This window comes from Carassius carassius, chromosome 7 (genome assembly GCF_963082965.1).
Source record: "Carassius carassius chromosome 7, fCarCar2.1, whole genome shotgun sequence".
NCBI lineage: Eukaryota > Metazoa > Chordata > Actinopteri > Cypriniformes > Cyprinidae > Carassius > Carassius carassius.
In genome coordinates this window covers 39,486,961-39,504,222 of record NC_081761.1, presented here as the reverse complement: position 1 = coordinate 39,504,222, position 17,262 = coordinate 39,486,961, and the positions used below count along the sequence as shown (strand labels likewise).

The window sequence follows — 17,262 nt, the reverse complement described above, 5'->3', positions numbered from 1 at the left end:
CCCATCTTTTTAACCTGGTTTACACACTACACATTTCTAATATTCAAATCTATTAAAGGATTTTTAGGCAGCATTAATTAGGTTAACCGGAACCGGGAACACTTCCTATAACACCTGATGTACTTGCTACATCATTAGTTTTGTTTCTCTCTTATTCCGAGGTCACCGTAGCCACCAGATCCAGTCTGTATCCAGATCAGAGGGTCACTGCAGTCACCCAGATCCAGTACGTATCCAGACCAGATGGTGGATCAGCACCTAGAAAGGACCTCTACATCCCTGAAAGACAGTGGAGACCAGGACAACTAGAGCCCCAGATACAGATCCCCTGTAAAGACCTGTCTCAGAGGAGCACCAGGACAAGACCACAGGAAACAGATGATTCTTCTGCACAATCTGACTTTGCTGCAGCCTGGAATTGAACTACTGGTTTCGTCTGGTCAGAGGAGAACTGGCCCCCCAACTGAGCCTGGTTTCTCCCAAGGTTTTTTTCTCCATTCTGTCACCGATGGAGTTTTGGTTATGACATCACTGAATTCAATTATGAACTGCCTGTAACTGATAGATGAGTGTTTAGTGTTGTCATTTTGCAGTATTGACAGACTATTTTATTTAATACTGTAAAGTGCTTTGACACAATCTGTATGGTTAAAAGCACTTAAAAATAAAGTGACTTGACCAGTATTTCTTACTTTAAACACTGTTTTATTTGTGTCTTTGTTCTATTATATTTAGTAGTCCTTTTACTTATAATTTGCTTATTTGTTTTATTTTATTACAGATTAATACAATGATTTATTTATTTATTGTCTTAAGATGAACACTAATACTCAGTATGAAGGTTACTCACAGAACACTTTTCTTTGAGATTTGAGAAAAAGACAGACAAAGCTTAAAAAAAGATTGTCAAAGACTTAAACTGAATAAAAACTACAAAATTAAAAACTTTGTAATAGAAAAAAAACACACCATAACATGTATGTAACTTAGGATATTATAAATAAACTACAAAGACACTGGAAAGAAAAAGTAGAAAAGCCATTGCAACACACGCTTAACATCCTTAAAGTAAACATACTGAACACACTGAAAATGAAGAAAACTTTGACATAAATCTGGACCAATAAAACATCATTAACATAAAAAAGAATCTTGAGGCCTTCTTTAAAACACTGACTTAGACATCAGTTTTCTTTAGTGCTGAAGTTGATGAGAACCACCATCCTATTTTCATACACTTCGTGGGGCTTTACTGTAAAAAAACCACGCTACACACGCACACACACAAATTGGATTGAGAATTTGAGAGGTGAATGATGAGATCAACTGCAAGGTGACTTGATTGGTTCTTACCTTCAGCAGAAGGATCAATATGATAATGAGGAGGATAAACCCGCCCACTACACCAGTGCCAACAATCAGCATTCGACTGGGAGGAACGACAAACTCCACCTTCACTGCAGTCTGAGGAAAATCATCACAACCACTGGCACTAGTAAGGTTTTATACTTTACATAAACACATAAAATACACTGAGCGTATACATAAAATGTATAGAAGTAGTGATCAGAGGTGGGTAATCCAGGAATCAAAGAGTAAAAGTCCTGCCATATTTTTGCTCCACCCATAAAGTCAGCAGCAGATTTCACCAGAGGAGGAAACAAGTCATTCCTTCCAAGTCACAAACAAGTCTTGAGTCAAATCCCAAGTCCTCAAAGAGTTAAAGTTAATGAGATAATTAAGTGACTAATTAAATTAAGATTGCATTAATGCATTAATGATTAACACCTGCCATTAACAATCAACATCACTGAAGAAAAGAGAAACACAAGAACTACAACTGACTTTAAGCACAACCTTGGATGAAATCAACTGGAAGAAAAAAAAACTGTGCCACCATATTTGTGGTGAGTATTTGCTTCAGTGGATCCCTTCAGCCTTTAAGCAGTTTTAAATCAATTTGCTTCTATGCAGTTGCATTATTGTTTTACAGCAAACATTTGTGTGATGCTGATTCAAGTCTTGATCTAATAGGTAGCTTATGCTTTTGATAACTGTGTGATCTTAATTAAAATTTCTTGATTATAATTTTAAAATAAAGAATTTCAAGTTCACTGCTTTGTGTGTGCACTTTGGATGCACTCTCTGAAAATATTAGAACAATGTTTTTTTTTGTCTATGCTGTAGTTTCACTGGGATTATTCAAAACCTAAACATGTGGAAAAAAAAATTTTTTTAGATGTAACTAAATCAGCTCATTGTGAATACATGTTCTTCATATATCGCAGTACTCTCTTGTCCATAACACCACATGCAGAGCTCCAGAGACATATCTAACGCAACAAGTCAAGGGTCAAGAACACAACTAAACCAAACACTGACCTCCATGATGGTGAAATCATTTTAACCAACAAAACATCAACATCTGATCCTCTGTAATTCTCAATAACAGCAGATGCTAATCACTAATGCACAATCATCATTTAATTAGTCACTTAATTACCTCATTAATTTTAACTCTTTGAGGACTTGGGATTTGACTCAAGATTGACTTCTTGGGATTTTTTCTTCCTCTGGTGAAATCAGCTGCTGAGTTCATGGGTGGAACAAAAATATGGCAGGACTTTTACTCTTTGGCCCCTGGATTACCCACCTCTGGTAGTGATAGAAATATATTATTTAAAATAAGTAGAAAGAAAATAAAAACAAATTTTCACTTATCAAAACACTTCTATTTGTACAGAGATATAACGGTTCAGATGTACACTTAAGATGATGATCATCTTTTAAATAGGGTGACCATATGTGCCATTTTCCCATGACGCGTCCTTGCCAGGATTTCTATTTTGCCGAAAATATCCCGGTTTTGGATGTGTGCACTGTGCAGAATGATCATTGTATGACATTTATAAGAGCTATAGAGAGCAGAGCAGACTTTGGTGTCATACAATGATCAGTGCGCAGCAATGCTTCAGGTTGAACGAACGAACATACACACCTAACATGTAGGCTACATGTATTTGCATTGCTTTGATTGTTCTCTGTAGATCTCACCTTCTCACATGCCACGATTGGTCGATTATGTACAATACCTGCATGTTATTGGTCAAACTACTTTGGATGTTTTAGGCAATATAGAAATCCTGGCAAGAATGCGTCCTGGGAAAATGGCTCATATGGTCACCCATACTTTTAAATAAACCAAATGAATTAATTACTGAAGAAATAAGAAAGCGGGTACCTGGGATCTGTGGAGATTGTATTGCTGAAAGAACAAGCAACATTTTCTAGTTAAAAAGTGATAGAACAGTGTTCCTCTCTAACTGTCAGACGAGCTCATGAGCTGCAGGTCTGTGCTGTGAGTTCAGACTGACACTGATAATCACACACACAGCTGCTCATCTGTACAGGGCAGCACAAGCACAACATCAGCTTTCCAAATGCCAAATATTTCATTATGTTCTAGTAGAAGCTTCATCAGTGTATGATTCATTTTAAAGGCTCTGAAACCGCGAAAATGACTGCAGGTTATGTCAATGTCAATGTCACCTTTATTTATATAGCGCTTTAAACAAAATACATTGCGTCAAAGCAACTGAACAACATTCATTAGGAAAACAGTGTGTCAATAATGCAAAAATGATAGTTAAAGGCAGTTCATCATTGGATACAGTGATGTCATCTCTGTTCAGTTAAATAGTGTCTGTGCATTTATTTGCAATCAAGTCAACGATATTGCTGTAGATGAAGTGTTATGTCAGTGACCTCCAGGTATTGCACACTTATATAATGCCAGGAGAAACAGGAGTGTGTGAGAGAGAGAAGGACTGCTGACTGGTGAGATCCTGACTGAGCTGGAAACTTCAATGAAAGTGAAAGTGATTACACGACTGTGTTTATGTTTATGTGCTGTGTGCACAGCTATCTGTTTGATCTGATTATATGAGAATAAAAACAACCGTCAGCAGTCAAGCCGAACCTTTCCTCTTCCTTCCTACACAAGAAATTTGCTACAGTGACATAAAAGAACAGCTAATTATTGGTTCATGTCTGATGTGGATTCACCTCCAGTCCGGTAGATTTCTGCTTGTAGCGCTTTGTGTTGTAGTGGAGCTCAGCAGTGATGTTGAACACAGAATCCCTCCTGAACTCGTAGAAGGAATATTTCTACAGCAGAAGAAACAGTTTGGGATCAACATAAGCTTTTAAACTTAATAACTCTTAAACATCCTGCTTTTGTCAGATGCATGACATCATGTGTGTGTCTGTGGATGCATGTGTCATGTGTGATTGTGCAGTTCTGTAGTTCAGATGTGTGTTCTTCACTCACGCTCTCGTATTCCTTCACGTTCTGGAGTTCTGCGTCTGCTGTCAGGTTAAAGTGAACTGCTGAAAATTCCTTCAGATAAAACGGAGGACACTCAAACTTCCCGTAGTGACCATCCTGAAACAATAGAATCAAGGGGGCAGAAGTGGAGAATGAGATGTGTTTTAGACGTGTTTACTGTGACTGCATGTGATCTGATATTAAAGGGATCATTTCTTCAGAAAATATATTCACCAAAAGAAGATATTTTAAAGGCATAGTTCACCCAAAAAGAAAATTATTTTCTCAGCCTCAAGGCATCCTAGGGGTATATGACTTCCATTTACATTTATTCATTTAGCTGACGCTTTTATCCAAAGCGACTTACAATTGCTATATATGTCGGAGGTTGCACACCTCTGGAGCAACTAGGGGTTAAGTGTCTTGCTCAGGAACACATTGGTGTCTCACAGTGGATTCGAACCTGGGTCTCTCACACCAAAAGCATGTGTCTTATCCACTGCGCCAAAACCACCCTACCTTCTTACATGTGAATCCAATCAGTGTTATATTTAAATTTGTCTTTAGTCTTCCAGACTGTTTTAATGGCAGGTAGGGCTAGGATGCATTGAGGGTGAGTAATACATGGGCTTTTTTCATTCTTGGGTGAACTAACACTTTAAGAGATGTCCTCTTGTATGTTAGTCAGTGGTTTGGAACAGCATGAGGATGAGATAAATTATGACAGAAAAATTAGTGTTAGGTGAATGATCATTTTAATAACAGTTGCAAAAGGGCTCTATGATCTCTTACCTGTGGATCTGTTTTGTTGCACTGCAGCAAGTTCTGGAGAGAAGAACAGAAGAGGTTTATTCAATAAATAGATGATGATTTGATGGTATAAGCTGATGAGCGATTGATGCACCTCATGCATGCTGAAGCTGTGAGGTCTTAAAATCACATGTGTAGTCTGACAGAGCAGGGTGAACATGACCGACACTGGCAGACCTTTAAAACCCAGATTCTCCACCTGCAAACAGACAGATACAGCAATATGATCCATCTGAAGCACCTTGTGTCACATTTGTACTCTAGTTCTCAGATAGATCATTGTAATGTAACAAGAAATAAATGCTGTATTTGAGGAAAACTTTAGATGTTTCCCAGACAGCAAGCAGTTGCTAGCTGTCTGGGTTGTTTGACTCTCTGACCCTGTAGTTGATGTTGAGAGGTTTTGGACCTCTGTCCTCCAGAGAGAAGTTCAGATACGTCACAGAGTCTTCAGCCACTCTGACAAACAGTAACAAACAGATTAGTAATAGTTTTATTATTGTTTTCTTGTTTATTATAGTATTGTCTTTGATCATACTGTGTTTGTAACTGCTGATGAAACCAATGCAATGCTGTTTTTTGTCATCAATAAGGCTGTTAAAATAGAAACTACAAGAGAGTTAGTTAGTAAAAGAATGAACATAGCTAGATATTTACACCAGGTATGTCCATGAGGATGTCTTCACTGAACGTGTCAAACACACGTCTCACGTCAGGTGTAGTCATGGTGTTAGGTTTGAGTTTCAATCATTCAGAGATGAAGAGCAGACCAAGAAGGACAGATGTTATGATAAATGTGACTCACAGACTGATCGCCAGATCAACGGAGAACTGCACCGGGACACTCTTCCTCACCACCGTATCACTCATGTTACCATTGTTATCACTGTGAACAAACATGCAGAATTTACTCACAGATGAACATGAAATGCAATTAAGTCATTCCTCTTAACCTTCACAACACGGATCAGAATTATTAGCGGTTCAAGCATGAAGCACCAAAACCCCTATTGTAACTCTAAGGATAATTATTATTATTCTGCTGTAAAACATTGTACAGACAAAACCATATGGCATAGAGACTTGCAACTTGGCCAGATGGTAGGTCTAAATTTGAGGAGAGACTGGCAAAGACTCAACCAGTCGGCCAATAGGAGGCACTACAGTGATTGAAAATGGAAAAACACTCATAACTCCTAGACGTTTGTAGCAGACTCAAGATGAACATTTTTGTAATGAAGCTTTTTCTGCCATTTTGAGCTTTTCACAAAACAGACTTTTGTAAACTATTCCTATGTTTTTAACCCAATCGGAACCAGACAAGGCAAAAAAGTTATCTGGAGTCTTATTGGAAAAAGTTCTCAAAACAAAGTTGAAGTTCCATTGTCCTTGAAAATGACTGTAACTACACACCCAATAGACTTGACTTAAAATTAGGAAAGCAGTGTCTTTGTCCAAGGTGAAATCATTTTTAATGAGGAGATTGGTGTATCTCAAAAGACATGCCTGCCAAACATGGTTGATTTTCACTAGTATTAATACAAAAAGTTACAAAACAAAGAGTTATCACATTTACATTTACATTTAATTATTTAGCAGACTTTTTTTCCAAAGTGACTTACAAATGAGAACAATAGAAGCAATCAGATCAACAAGAGAACAACAACAGTATACATGTGCCATGACAAGTCTCAGTTAGTCTAGTACAGAACACGTAGCCAGGGTTTTTATTTTTATTGAATTTTTTTATAAGAATATGATAGACAAGAAAAGAAAATGTAAGTGCTAGTATTAGTTGGTTAAGTGCTGGTGAAAAAGATGAGTCTTTAGATGTTTTTTTAATAGTTTTTTGATAGACCTAACCATGCTTAAATAGTTTTTGTCGATTGCTAAACGACAGCGAGCACAACTGGAATTACATGTGCAAAACTCTAACTACAGTCTGCACAGCAGCAGTTCATGTGGACCAAACTCTAGTTTTTCATTGCTTGAACACAGTTTTCAAAACTCTACAGTACACACTTATCCCACGACTTTAACCACAACCTGCACAACACTGTGGATTTACAGCACTTTGTTCAAACGCTAACACACTGCTGTCAAAACTGTGAAGCACACATTCAGAATAGAAATAGATTTTAGCCTTGTGCCTTTCAAACACTGCTGATTACAATTTCAGGATTAGCCCTGAAAATCATTTGTTTGAATTACAGTATGTAGTTTTAGTTTCTACCTTTTTTTCTCATTACTGTAATTCAGTAAATTACTACAGACTATTGAAGCAAACTGCTAATTTTCATTTACTTTAAAGAATTGTTATGTTCTAAAAATGTAAATCATGTGAAAGAATGTTGCTCTTTTTTTTAAAGAAAATATTACTTCATATGTAGTCATTGAAACTGTTCAAACTGTAAAGATGGTGTTTGATGCTAGTGTTTTTCCTCTCAGTGTGTTCTGAGTGACAGTGTTTGTGTTATCTCAGTGAGGGTTGTGTGTAGTGTCTTTCCTCTCGGTGTGTTCTGAGTGACAGTGTGTGTTATCTCAGCGAGGAGTGTGTGCAGTGTTTCTCCTCTCGGTGTGTTCTGAGTGACGGTGTGTGTTATCTCAGTGAGGGTTGTGTGTAGTGTTTGGCTGCACTGAGCCTGTTTTGAGCCATGTGTTAAGAGTTGTATTGCTTGGAATGAGTTTTGCAGGTGATGTGAACTGTTTAGCTCAGGTGACTTTTGGTAGTGCAGAGTTTTGCACATGTAGCTCCAGTTGTGCTCACTGTCGTTTAGCAATGCTCGTTCATATGCTCGCCAAAGTGGACATAAGGCTATATCACCTCAAATCTTTATCGTATTCAGACCAAACTTGAAATTTTTAATGACAATCATGTCCTGTGATTACCTGCACAAATTCAACACAGTGCCACCTAGTGGTCAGGAGATAAGAAAAATGCCAAAATGGATGGTTTCATTGGAATACACTTTCATATTGACACTAAACTCAGTGTGTCATCACTAGAGGTCTTCACGGTTCCAAAAATTCGTGCCCAAACCCGAAAGAGACCCGTAATGTACTACAGCGAACCAACCTGGACCCGTCTATTATTTCAAAAGCTGGACCCGGACCCATGTAGATCCGAGAAATGCCTACCCGGACCCGACCCGGACCAGTTTATTATTTGAAAGCTGGACCCGAACCAGCCGGGAAGACACAGACCCGACTGGACCCAACTGTCACATATTCCACCTTAAATTGCAATTATAAGTCAATAAAACTGCTGCGAAAAAAATAAAACTCAGATTTAGTTGCTGATTTGAAATATATTAAATATGAGTGTGTCAAGTCTGCAAGCATTATTACCATGCATGCTGCGCACTCTGCTTCTAACGGCAGAGAAAGAGAGAGACCACTTTTTTTTGGTTTAGACTTTTCTTTTCCTAATTTTAAAAGTTGCAAGTTACCAAAAACACAAGCAGTGTCTAATCACGGCCGGGTGTTCTCCGAGTCCGATGAATCTGATTGCACGGGTATTACACACAATGTTAAACAGACCCGGGACCCGAAGTAATAGATTCGGACCCGACCCGGACCCGGCTGATCATTTAAAATATAGACCCGAACCCATACGGTAGTACACTGTAAAACCCGACAAGTTAACTTAACTCAAACCGTTTGAGTAAACTGATTGTTTTGAATTAAACCATGTACGTTTAAAAACTTTTCAATTAAGTAATTAAATGATTCACTAAGTGCTGATTGAGCATTAGTGATGAACAGCTGCTGTTAACAAACATAATCACTGAAGAAAAGAGAAACACAAGAACTACTACAACTGACTTCAGACACAGCCTTAGATGAAATCAACTGAAATAAAATACATGAAATCTCTCAAGATCTGATTAAACAACCCCACAAACAGCATCACCAGCTCCACTTATTAATAACCAGACTGACTTTATTTCTGTCAGACGTCTACAGAAGATCTTATTGAGAATGAACTAAGGTTTAGATGTTGATTTATTGTTTCATTTGAAGTAACCATGTTAGAGATCAGTGTTTGCTTTAGTTGGGCTCTTGACCCTTGACTTCTGTCTCAGTTTATTTTTCTCTGATTGTTGTAACCATGTGTTTTAGATATGTTTGTTATAACTCGAAATCATAGAGAGACTATTATCAAGTATTGGTTGTTATACAGCTTTATGTTGATGCCAATCATCAATTATGGTTTTGTTGAGAGTCAAATATCTGACTAAATAGGTGTTCTATAATTAGTTCTGATGTTTACAATAAAAAACATTAAAAAAGCCAGGGTTTCTGTCATAATCAGTCAAAAAGAACGTTTCAATTATCTTGTGCTGATAGATCTTGCTTCTATGACAGCAATTAGTCACACACAGACATCAATAATCAGCATATGAACCTCAACAATGGTGACCATAAAAAAAGATGCTGCAATGCATGCTGGGTACTATTGTAGTACAAAACTCATCCAAAGCTCCCAGCATGCATTGCAGCATGTTTTTTTTATGGTCACCATTGTTGAGGTTCATATGCTGATTATTGATGTCTGTGTGTGACTAATTGACGTCATAGAAGACCACACAGTTTAGAAAGTCTTTATATTAACTGGTTATAACAGAACCACTGGCTCTTAGAATAATTTTTACTATAATCAATCCAACTAATTACACAACACTTATTTCATCAGAGATTAGACTCCAAGCACTTCAATAACGAATGATTACCTTCACCAATATACAATATAACAACTAACACCTAGGTACAGGTTAGGAAAAAAATGTTTGCCTGAAAACACTGTAAGTTGCTTTGGATAAAAGCAGTCTTTGTGTTTTTGTGTAACACTTGATGATACTTTTTCTGGGCTTTTGATTTAGAACAAATATGTTTTAGAAACAAAAGGTCCCAACAGCCAGAAAAAGAACTAAGACAGAAGTCAAGGGTCAAGAGCCCAACTAAAGCAAACATGGTTACTTCAAATGAAACAATAAATCAACATCTAAACCTTAGTTCATTCTCAATAAGATCTTCTGTAGACGTCTGACAGAAATAAAGTCAGTCTGGTTATTAATAAGTGGAGCTGGTGATGCTGTTTGTGGGGTTGTTTAATCAGATCTTGAGAGATTTCATATATTTTATTTCAGTTCATTTCATCTAAGGCTGTGTCTGAAGTCAGTTGTAGTAGTTCTTGTGTTTCTCTTTTCTTAAGTGATTCTGTTTGTTAACAGCAGCTGTTAATCACTAATTCACAATTATCACTCTTACTTTAATCACATTACTTAAATGCAATGTATATCTTCTTTCAGTGAACTCAACTGAATTAAGTTCACAGTACTCATAACTGTTAGTTTTTTCAACTTAAATGGTTTAAGGCAATCGGTTTCCTCAAACGGTTTGAGTTAAGTTTACTTGTCTGGTTTTACAGTCAAGGCAATCGGTTTACTCAAACGGTTTGAGTTAAGTTAACTTGTGGGGTTTTACAGTGTAGTCATTTCCTCTAGAGAACTACACCAGATTAATTTGGGAGTAACGCCACCAATTGGCCAAAAAGTGATAAATCATTAAAGAATGTTTTTTGGCGATTTTATTTATTTATTTTTGTTTGACTTTTTGCATAAAATCATCTTGAAATGTCTATAATCACTCAAAGGTCTTAAAATGCTTGAACCCTGGCAATTGCTGTTTGCAGCAATATTTGTTATAATCTTTGCTCAAATGAAAACACCATTTAAGCTTTATTCACCTGTATGCAGTGATCATCATCTCCATCCTGTCAGACCAGTCGTGTTCACATTTCGTCACACGGAAAGTTGCCAGAAACTGAGTCTAGAAAACAATAGAATCCATAGAAAGTAGAAATAGTAGAAAGATGTTAACAATGTCAAGGGAATAACTGAACTGACAGATTGAAAACCTTGAATTCTAAATGAATTGTCTGTGTTTTATTGTCACTATCTGAAGAACAACATTATTCCTGGCTTCACATGTGTATAACCTGTTTATCAATTGTTCAAATAAAAGTGTATTTGATACCCCAGATAGCAACATTGTGTCAGCCCAGATCCGGCCCACATCTGGCACCCATGGAAAGATGATCTGGCCCACATGCAGTGTGGAATGATGGCACTTGGGCGGACCGCTCCTGTTTGCCAGAACTGAGTCACAAGCAGGCCATAGCAATGCCACATGTCAGCCAAGAGTAAAGAAATTAACCAGAACTGGACCTTATCTGAGCCACAAAATCTGTATGTATTAAATATGAAGTACAACCCGAATTCCGGAAAAGTTGGGACGTTTTTTAAATTTTAATAAAATGAAAACGAAAGGAATTTCAAATCACATGAGCCAATATTTTATTCACAATAGAACATAGATAACGTAGCAAATGTTTAAACTGAGAAATTTGACACTTTTATCCACTTAATTAGCTCATTTAAAATTGAATGCCTGCTACAGGTCTCAAAAAAGTTGGCACGGGGGCAACAAATGGCAAAAAAAGCAAGCAGTTTTGAAAAGATTCAGCTGGGAGAACATCTAGTGATTAATTAAGTTAATTGATATAAGGTCTGTAACATGATTATCTATAAAAGCTTTGTCTTAGGGAAGCAGAGTCTCTCAGAAGTAAAGATGGGCAGAGGCTCTCCAATCTGTGAAAGAATGCGTAAAAAAAATGTGGAAAACTTTAAAAACAATGTTCCTCAATGTCAAGTTGCAAAGGCTTTGCAAATCTCATCATCTACAGTGCATAACATCATCTAAAGATTCAGAGAAACTGGAGAAATCTCTGTGCGTAAGGGACAAGGCCGGAGACCTTTATTGGATGCCCGTGGTCTTCGGGCTCTCAGACGACACTGCATCACTCATCGGCATGATTATTGTCAATGACATTACTAAATGGGCCCAGGAATACTTTCAGAAACCACTGTCAGTAAACACAATCCGCCGTGCCATCAGCAGATGCCAACTAAAGCTCCATCATGCAAAAAGGAAGCCATATGTGAACATGGTCCAGAAGCGCCGTCGTGTCCTGTGGGCCAAGGCTCATTTAAAATGGACTATTTCAAAGTGGAATAGTGTTTTATGGTCAGACGAGTCCAAATTTGACATTCTTGTTGGAAATCACGGACGCCGTGTCCTCCGGGCTAAAGAGGAGGGAGACCTTCCAGCATGTTATCAGCGTTCAGTTCAAAAGCCAGCATCTCTGATGGTATGGGGGTGCATAAGTGCATACGGTATGGGCAGCTTGCATGTTTTGGAAGGCTCTGTGAATGCTGAAAGGTATATAAATGTTTTAGAGCAACATATGCTTCCCTCCAAACAACGTCTATTTCAGGGAAGGCCTTGTTTATTTCAGCAGGACAATGCAAAACCGCATACTGCAGCTATAACAACAGCATGGCTTCGTCGTAGAAGAGTCCGGGTGCTAACCTGGCCTGCCTGCAGTCCAGATCTTTCACCTATAGAGAACATTTGGTGCATCATTAAACGAAAAATACGTCAAAGACGACCACGAACTCTTCAGCAGCTGGAAATCTATATAAGGCAAGAATCGGACCAAATTCCAACAGCAAAACTCCAGCAACTCATAGCCTCAATGCCCAGACGTCTTCAAACTGTTTTGAAAAGAAAAGGAGATGCTACACCATGGTAAACATGATCCGTCCAAACTATTTTGAGACCTGTAGCAGAAATCAAAATTGAAATGAGCTCATTTTGTGCATAAAATTGTAAACTTTCTCAGTTTAAACATTTGCTATGTTATCTATGTTCTATTGTGAATAAAATATTGGCTCATGTGATTTGAAAGTCTTTTAGTTTTCATTTTATTAAAATTTAAAAAACGTTCCAACTTTTCCGGAATTCGGGTTGTAATTTCAGCCTTAATAAGCTTGTTAACAAGCAGAATAACTGAAGGAAAGAAGAGAACAGAAAAACAGAAGTGCAGAAACACAAGAACTACAACTGACTTCAGCCAAAACCTTAGATGAAATCAACTGTAGATAAAAGAAGACATTAAATCTCTCAAGATCTCAGCAGAGGAGGATTAAACAACTCCACAAACAGCTCTACCAGCTTCTCTTATTACTAACCAGATTGACTTTATTTATGTTAGACATCTACAAAAGTTTTTTATTGAGAATTAACAGAGGTTTAACTCTAATGTGTTTCACCATAACAGTGATTAGTGTTTCCATTAGTTGGGCTCTTAACTCTTATTGTATAGTTTGTCTTTTTTGGCCACTGTGACAGTGTGTTTGTTAAACACATTTGCAGCTTCAAAAAAAGCTAGAGTGACATGATATCAAGTGTCGGAAGTACAATGGTTCATTGATGTTTTTTTTTAATCGAACAATTATGTTGTTCCAGTAATACATTCATATTACAAATCAATCAAAAATCAAATATTTAGATAAACTGATCAATTCAGAACTTCACTGAAAAGCTACTGTCACAACAAAAACAAAAGCAAAATATAAGCAAATATTTAGAATTAAACATAATAATAGGACAATTCAGCTGCATAATTTATTCATGTTGCAATGCATGCTGGGAGTTTTGTACTATGCTAATACCCAGCATGCATTGCAGCAAGGTACATTTGATTGTCACCATTGTTGAGATTCATGTGCTGACTGTTGATGTCTGTGTGTGTCATCATAGATTGAATTCTTCTGTAATCGTTAAAAACTTCTAACTGATTGTTGTAATATTGCTTGACCTCATGCTGGAGAAACACATGGTTTGTGATGTGAATATATTAACAAAATTCTTAGATTTAAAAAAAGTTAGCAAATCAGCATGTTTCATGAGGATTATAAAATCATCAACAGATAACCGCCATCACCTGACCTCAATTCGCTTTAGCTTTCTTTGATGCCGCAAATGTGTTTAACAAACACACTGTCACAGCAGCCAAAAAAGACTAAAGATAAAATAAGAGTTAGGAGTGCAACTAATGGAAACACTATTCACTGTTATGGTGACACACCTTAGAGTTAAACCTTTCTTAATTCTCAATAAAACTTTTGTAGATGTCCAACAGAAATAAAGTCAGTCTGGTTAGTAATAAATGAAGCTGTAAATGCAGTTTGTGGAGTTGTTTAATCCTCCTATGGTGAGATCACCAGAGATTTAATGTCTTCTTTTATCTTCAATTGATTTCATCTAAGGTTGTGGCTGAAGTCAGTTGTAGTTCTTGTGATTATCTCTTTTTCTGTTATTTTCTTTACTTCAGTTATTCTGCTTGTTAACAGGCTTATTAAGGCTGAAATTCATATTTAATATATAAACCGATTTTGTGGCTCAGATAAGGTCCAGTTCTGGTTAATTTCTTTACTCTTGGCTGACATGTGGCATTGCTATGGCCTGCTTGTGGCTCAAATCTGGCAAACAGGAGTGGTCCGCCCAAGTGCCATCATTCCGTGCTGCATGTGGGCCAGATCATCTTTCCACGGGTGCCAGATGTGGGCTGGATCTGGGCCGAGACAATGTTGCTATGTGGGACTCTGTCTGTCTGTGTATGCACTCCCAGAAAATAAAGTACATAATTGTACCTTTAGGGGATACAATAGCTTGTCACTTGGGATGTATCATCAAGGGTACAGCTTTTGTACCCTTGTTGATTTGTACCTTAAGAGACAATTTTGTACCTTTATTTAACAGTAAAGAAACTCACCCTTAAAAAAAGGGTACAATCGTTAACTATAATGAGATATGATTATATATATATACATATATATATATATATATATATATATATATATATATATATATATATATATATATATATATATATATATATATATATTAACACACACGCTGAATTAAAATCTGAATTTACTAAATCCTTTTCAGTTTAAAAACAATGTCTAACTGTAACATAGAAACAATCATCTACTGAGTGAGTGTAATTTACCTGAAAATCCATTTCATCTCCTGGTTTCAGTATAGTCCTTTTTTATCAGCCTTGACACTGTATGCATGAAAGTGACGCTCATAGGAAAAAGGATCCACATGGTGTCTATGTTAAAGAGATACTTAATTTGCCAAAACAATGGAATAGACTCAGAATACGTCGGTTACTTCTATGCCTGCTTCTGATATTTTTTGAAGGACCTCCTTGGTTGAAAGCCCTGTAAGAACCAGAGGTGGGAAGTCCAGGGGCCAAAGAGTAAAAGTCCTGCCATATTTTTGTTCCACCCATGAACTCAGCAGATGATTTCATCAGAGGAACCAAGTCATTCCTTCGAAGTCACAAACAAGTCTTGAGTCAAATCCCAAGTCCTCAAAGAGTGAAAGTTAACGAGATAATTAAGAGACTAATTAAATGATGATTGTGCATTATTGATGACACCTGCCGTTATTGTGCATTACAGAGGATCAGATGCTGATGTTTTATTGGTTAAAATGATGCCACCATCATGGAGATCAGTGTTTGCTTCAGTTGGGCTTTTGACCTTGGCTTCTTGTGTTAGATATTTCTCTGTAAAAGTACATGTGCTGTGCAGAAAATTGCTACTAGTTAGTTTTACTTGATGAAGTAATTATTAGGCATCAGCCTGTTTATTTTCAAAACAATTTTGTTTAACATTGACTTAATGTTGCTTTAATAGTTATAATGAATTAATTTGAAATCTAATGTATGTAATGAATATAAATTTTTGAAACCTTGTCCTAATAGGACGCACAGACATCATGATCCAGCATATGAATCTCAACAATGGTGACAATCAACAAAATGCTTCACTCTGAAGTGCATGCTGGGTAACACCATAGTAAAAACTCCCATCATGCATTGTAGCATGAATAATTATTGTCACCACTGTTGAGGATCATATGATAAGTGCTCATGTCTAAAATGCTGAGCCTGTACACTATTTCCTTAATATTTAAAAATTACAATAATATTTGTTTAATATGACTTTTTTTGTTGTTCAGTAAAAGCTGAACTTCATTTAACAAAACAAAGAGAGACACCTTCATGATGTTTATTTTAATGATTTAGAAGAAATAGAGAGCAATTTAACCTGCTATCTCAAGGTTTTAATTCAGCAATGTGTTAAAGTTTACTATGTAACACAACCACAAGCAAATTACTTTGAATTATTAAAAGGGTCAAGAGCCTTAATAAAACAAACACTGATCTCCGTGACGGTGGCATCATTTTAACCAATAAATCATCCGATCCTCTGTGATTCTCAATAACAGCAGGTGTTTATCACTAATGCAAAATCATTATTTAATTAGTCATTTAATTATCTCACTAACTTTAACTGTTTGAGGACTTGGGATTTAACTTGAGACTCATTTGTGACTTGGAAGGAATGACTTGGATCCTCTGATGAAATCAGCTGCTGAGTTCATGACTGGAACAAAAATATGGCAGACATTTTACTTTCTGACCCCTAGACTTTACACCTCTGTCTGTAATATATATGCTTGTTTTACACTCGTTGGCCACCAGGTGGTATTGTGAGCAAATGAAGTTTCCAGAAATTAACCCTTTCGTGAACCACTTGGCTGAAAAGCTTAAAGCTTCATGAGGCTTCATCTTGCCATCACTAGTCTTGAGTCAAATCCCAAATCCTCAAAGAGTTAAAGTTAATGAGATAATTAAGTGACTAATTAAATGATGATTGTGAATTAATGATTAACACCTGCTGTTATTAAGAATTACAGAGGATCAGATGTTGATGTTTTATGTACCCTATGCCAAGGGTACACTCTCAGAAAATTAAGTACATAATTGTACCTTTAGGGCAGGGATAGGCAACTTCAGTCCTGGAGTGTCACTGTCCTGCAGAGTTTAGCTCGAACCCTAATTAAACACACCTGAACAAGGCAATCAGTGTTTTCAGGATTACTAGATAGATACAGGCAGGTGAGTTTTTATGAGGGCTGAAGCTAAACTCTGCAGGATAGTGGCCCTCCAGAACCGGAGTTGCCTATCCCTGCTTTAGGGGTACAATAGCTTGTCACTGGGGCTGTACCCTCAAGCTTTTGTACCCTTGGCATAGGGTACAAATTTGTACCCTTGTGATTTGTACCTTAAGACACCAGTTTTGTACAGAGGTGGGAAATCCAGGGGCCAAAGAGTAAAAGTCCAGCAGCTGATTTCA

The 17,262-nt window shown here is 37.1% G+C and overlaps 1 protein-coding gene across 1 annotated transcript in view; it reads right to left on the bottom strand.

The window, feature by feature from the left end:
- Positions 1–1,027: 1,027 nt before the first annotated feature.
- LOC132144334 (integrin alpha-L-like) overlaps positions 1,028–17,262 on the bottom strand; it is a 95,432-nt gene continuing 79,197 nt past the window's right edge. Inside the window, exons 23-31 of the mRNA XM_059555110.1 lie at positions 10,887–10,969; positions 5,943–6,023; positions 5,518–5,596; positions 5,232–5,336; positions 4,331–4,444; positions 4,066–4,167; positions 3,242–3,265; positions 1,354–1,464; positions 1,028–1,268 (exon numbers count right to left, since the gene is read on the bottom strand). Coding sequence (XP_059411093.1) covers positions 1,185–1,268; positions 1,354–1,464; positions 3,242–3,265; positions 4,066–4,167; positions 4,331–4,444; positions 5,232–5,336; positions 5,518–5,596; positions 5,943–6,023; positions 10,887–10,969 — 783 coding nt within the window. The 3' untranslated portion in view covers positions 1,028–1,184. The remainder of the gene's footprint in view (positions 1,269–1,353; positions 1,465–3,241; positions 3,266–4,065; positions 4,168–4,330; positions 4,445–5,231; positions 5,337–5,517; positions 5,597–5,942; positions 6,024–10,886; positions 10,970–17,262) is intronic.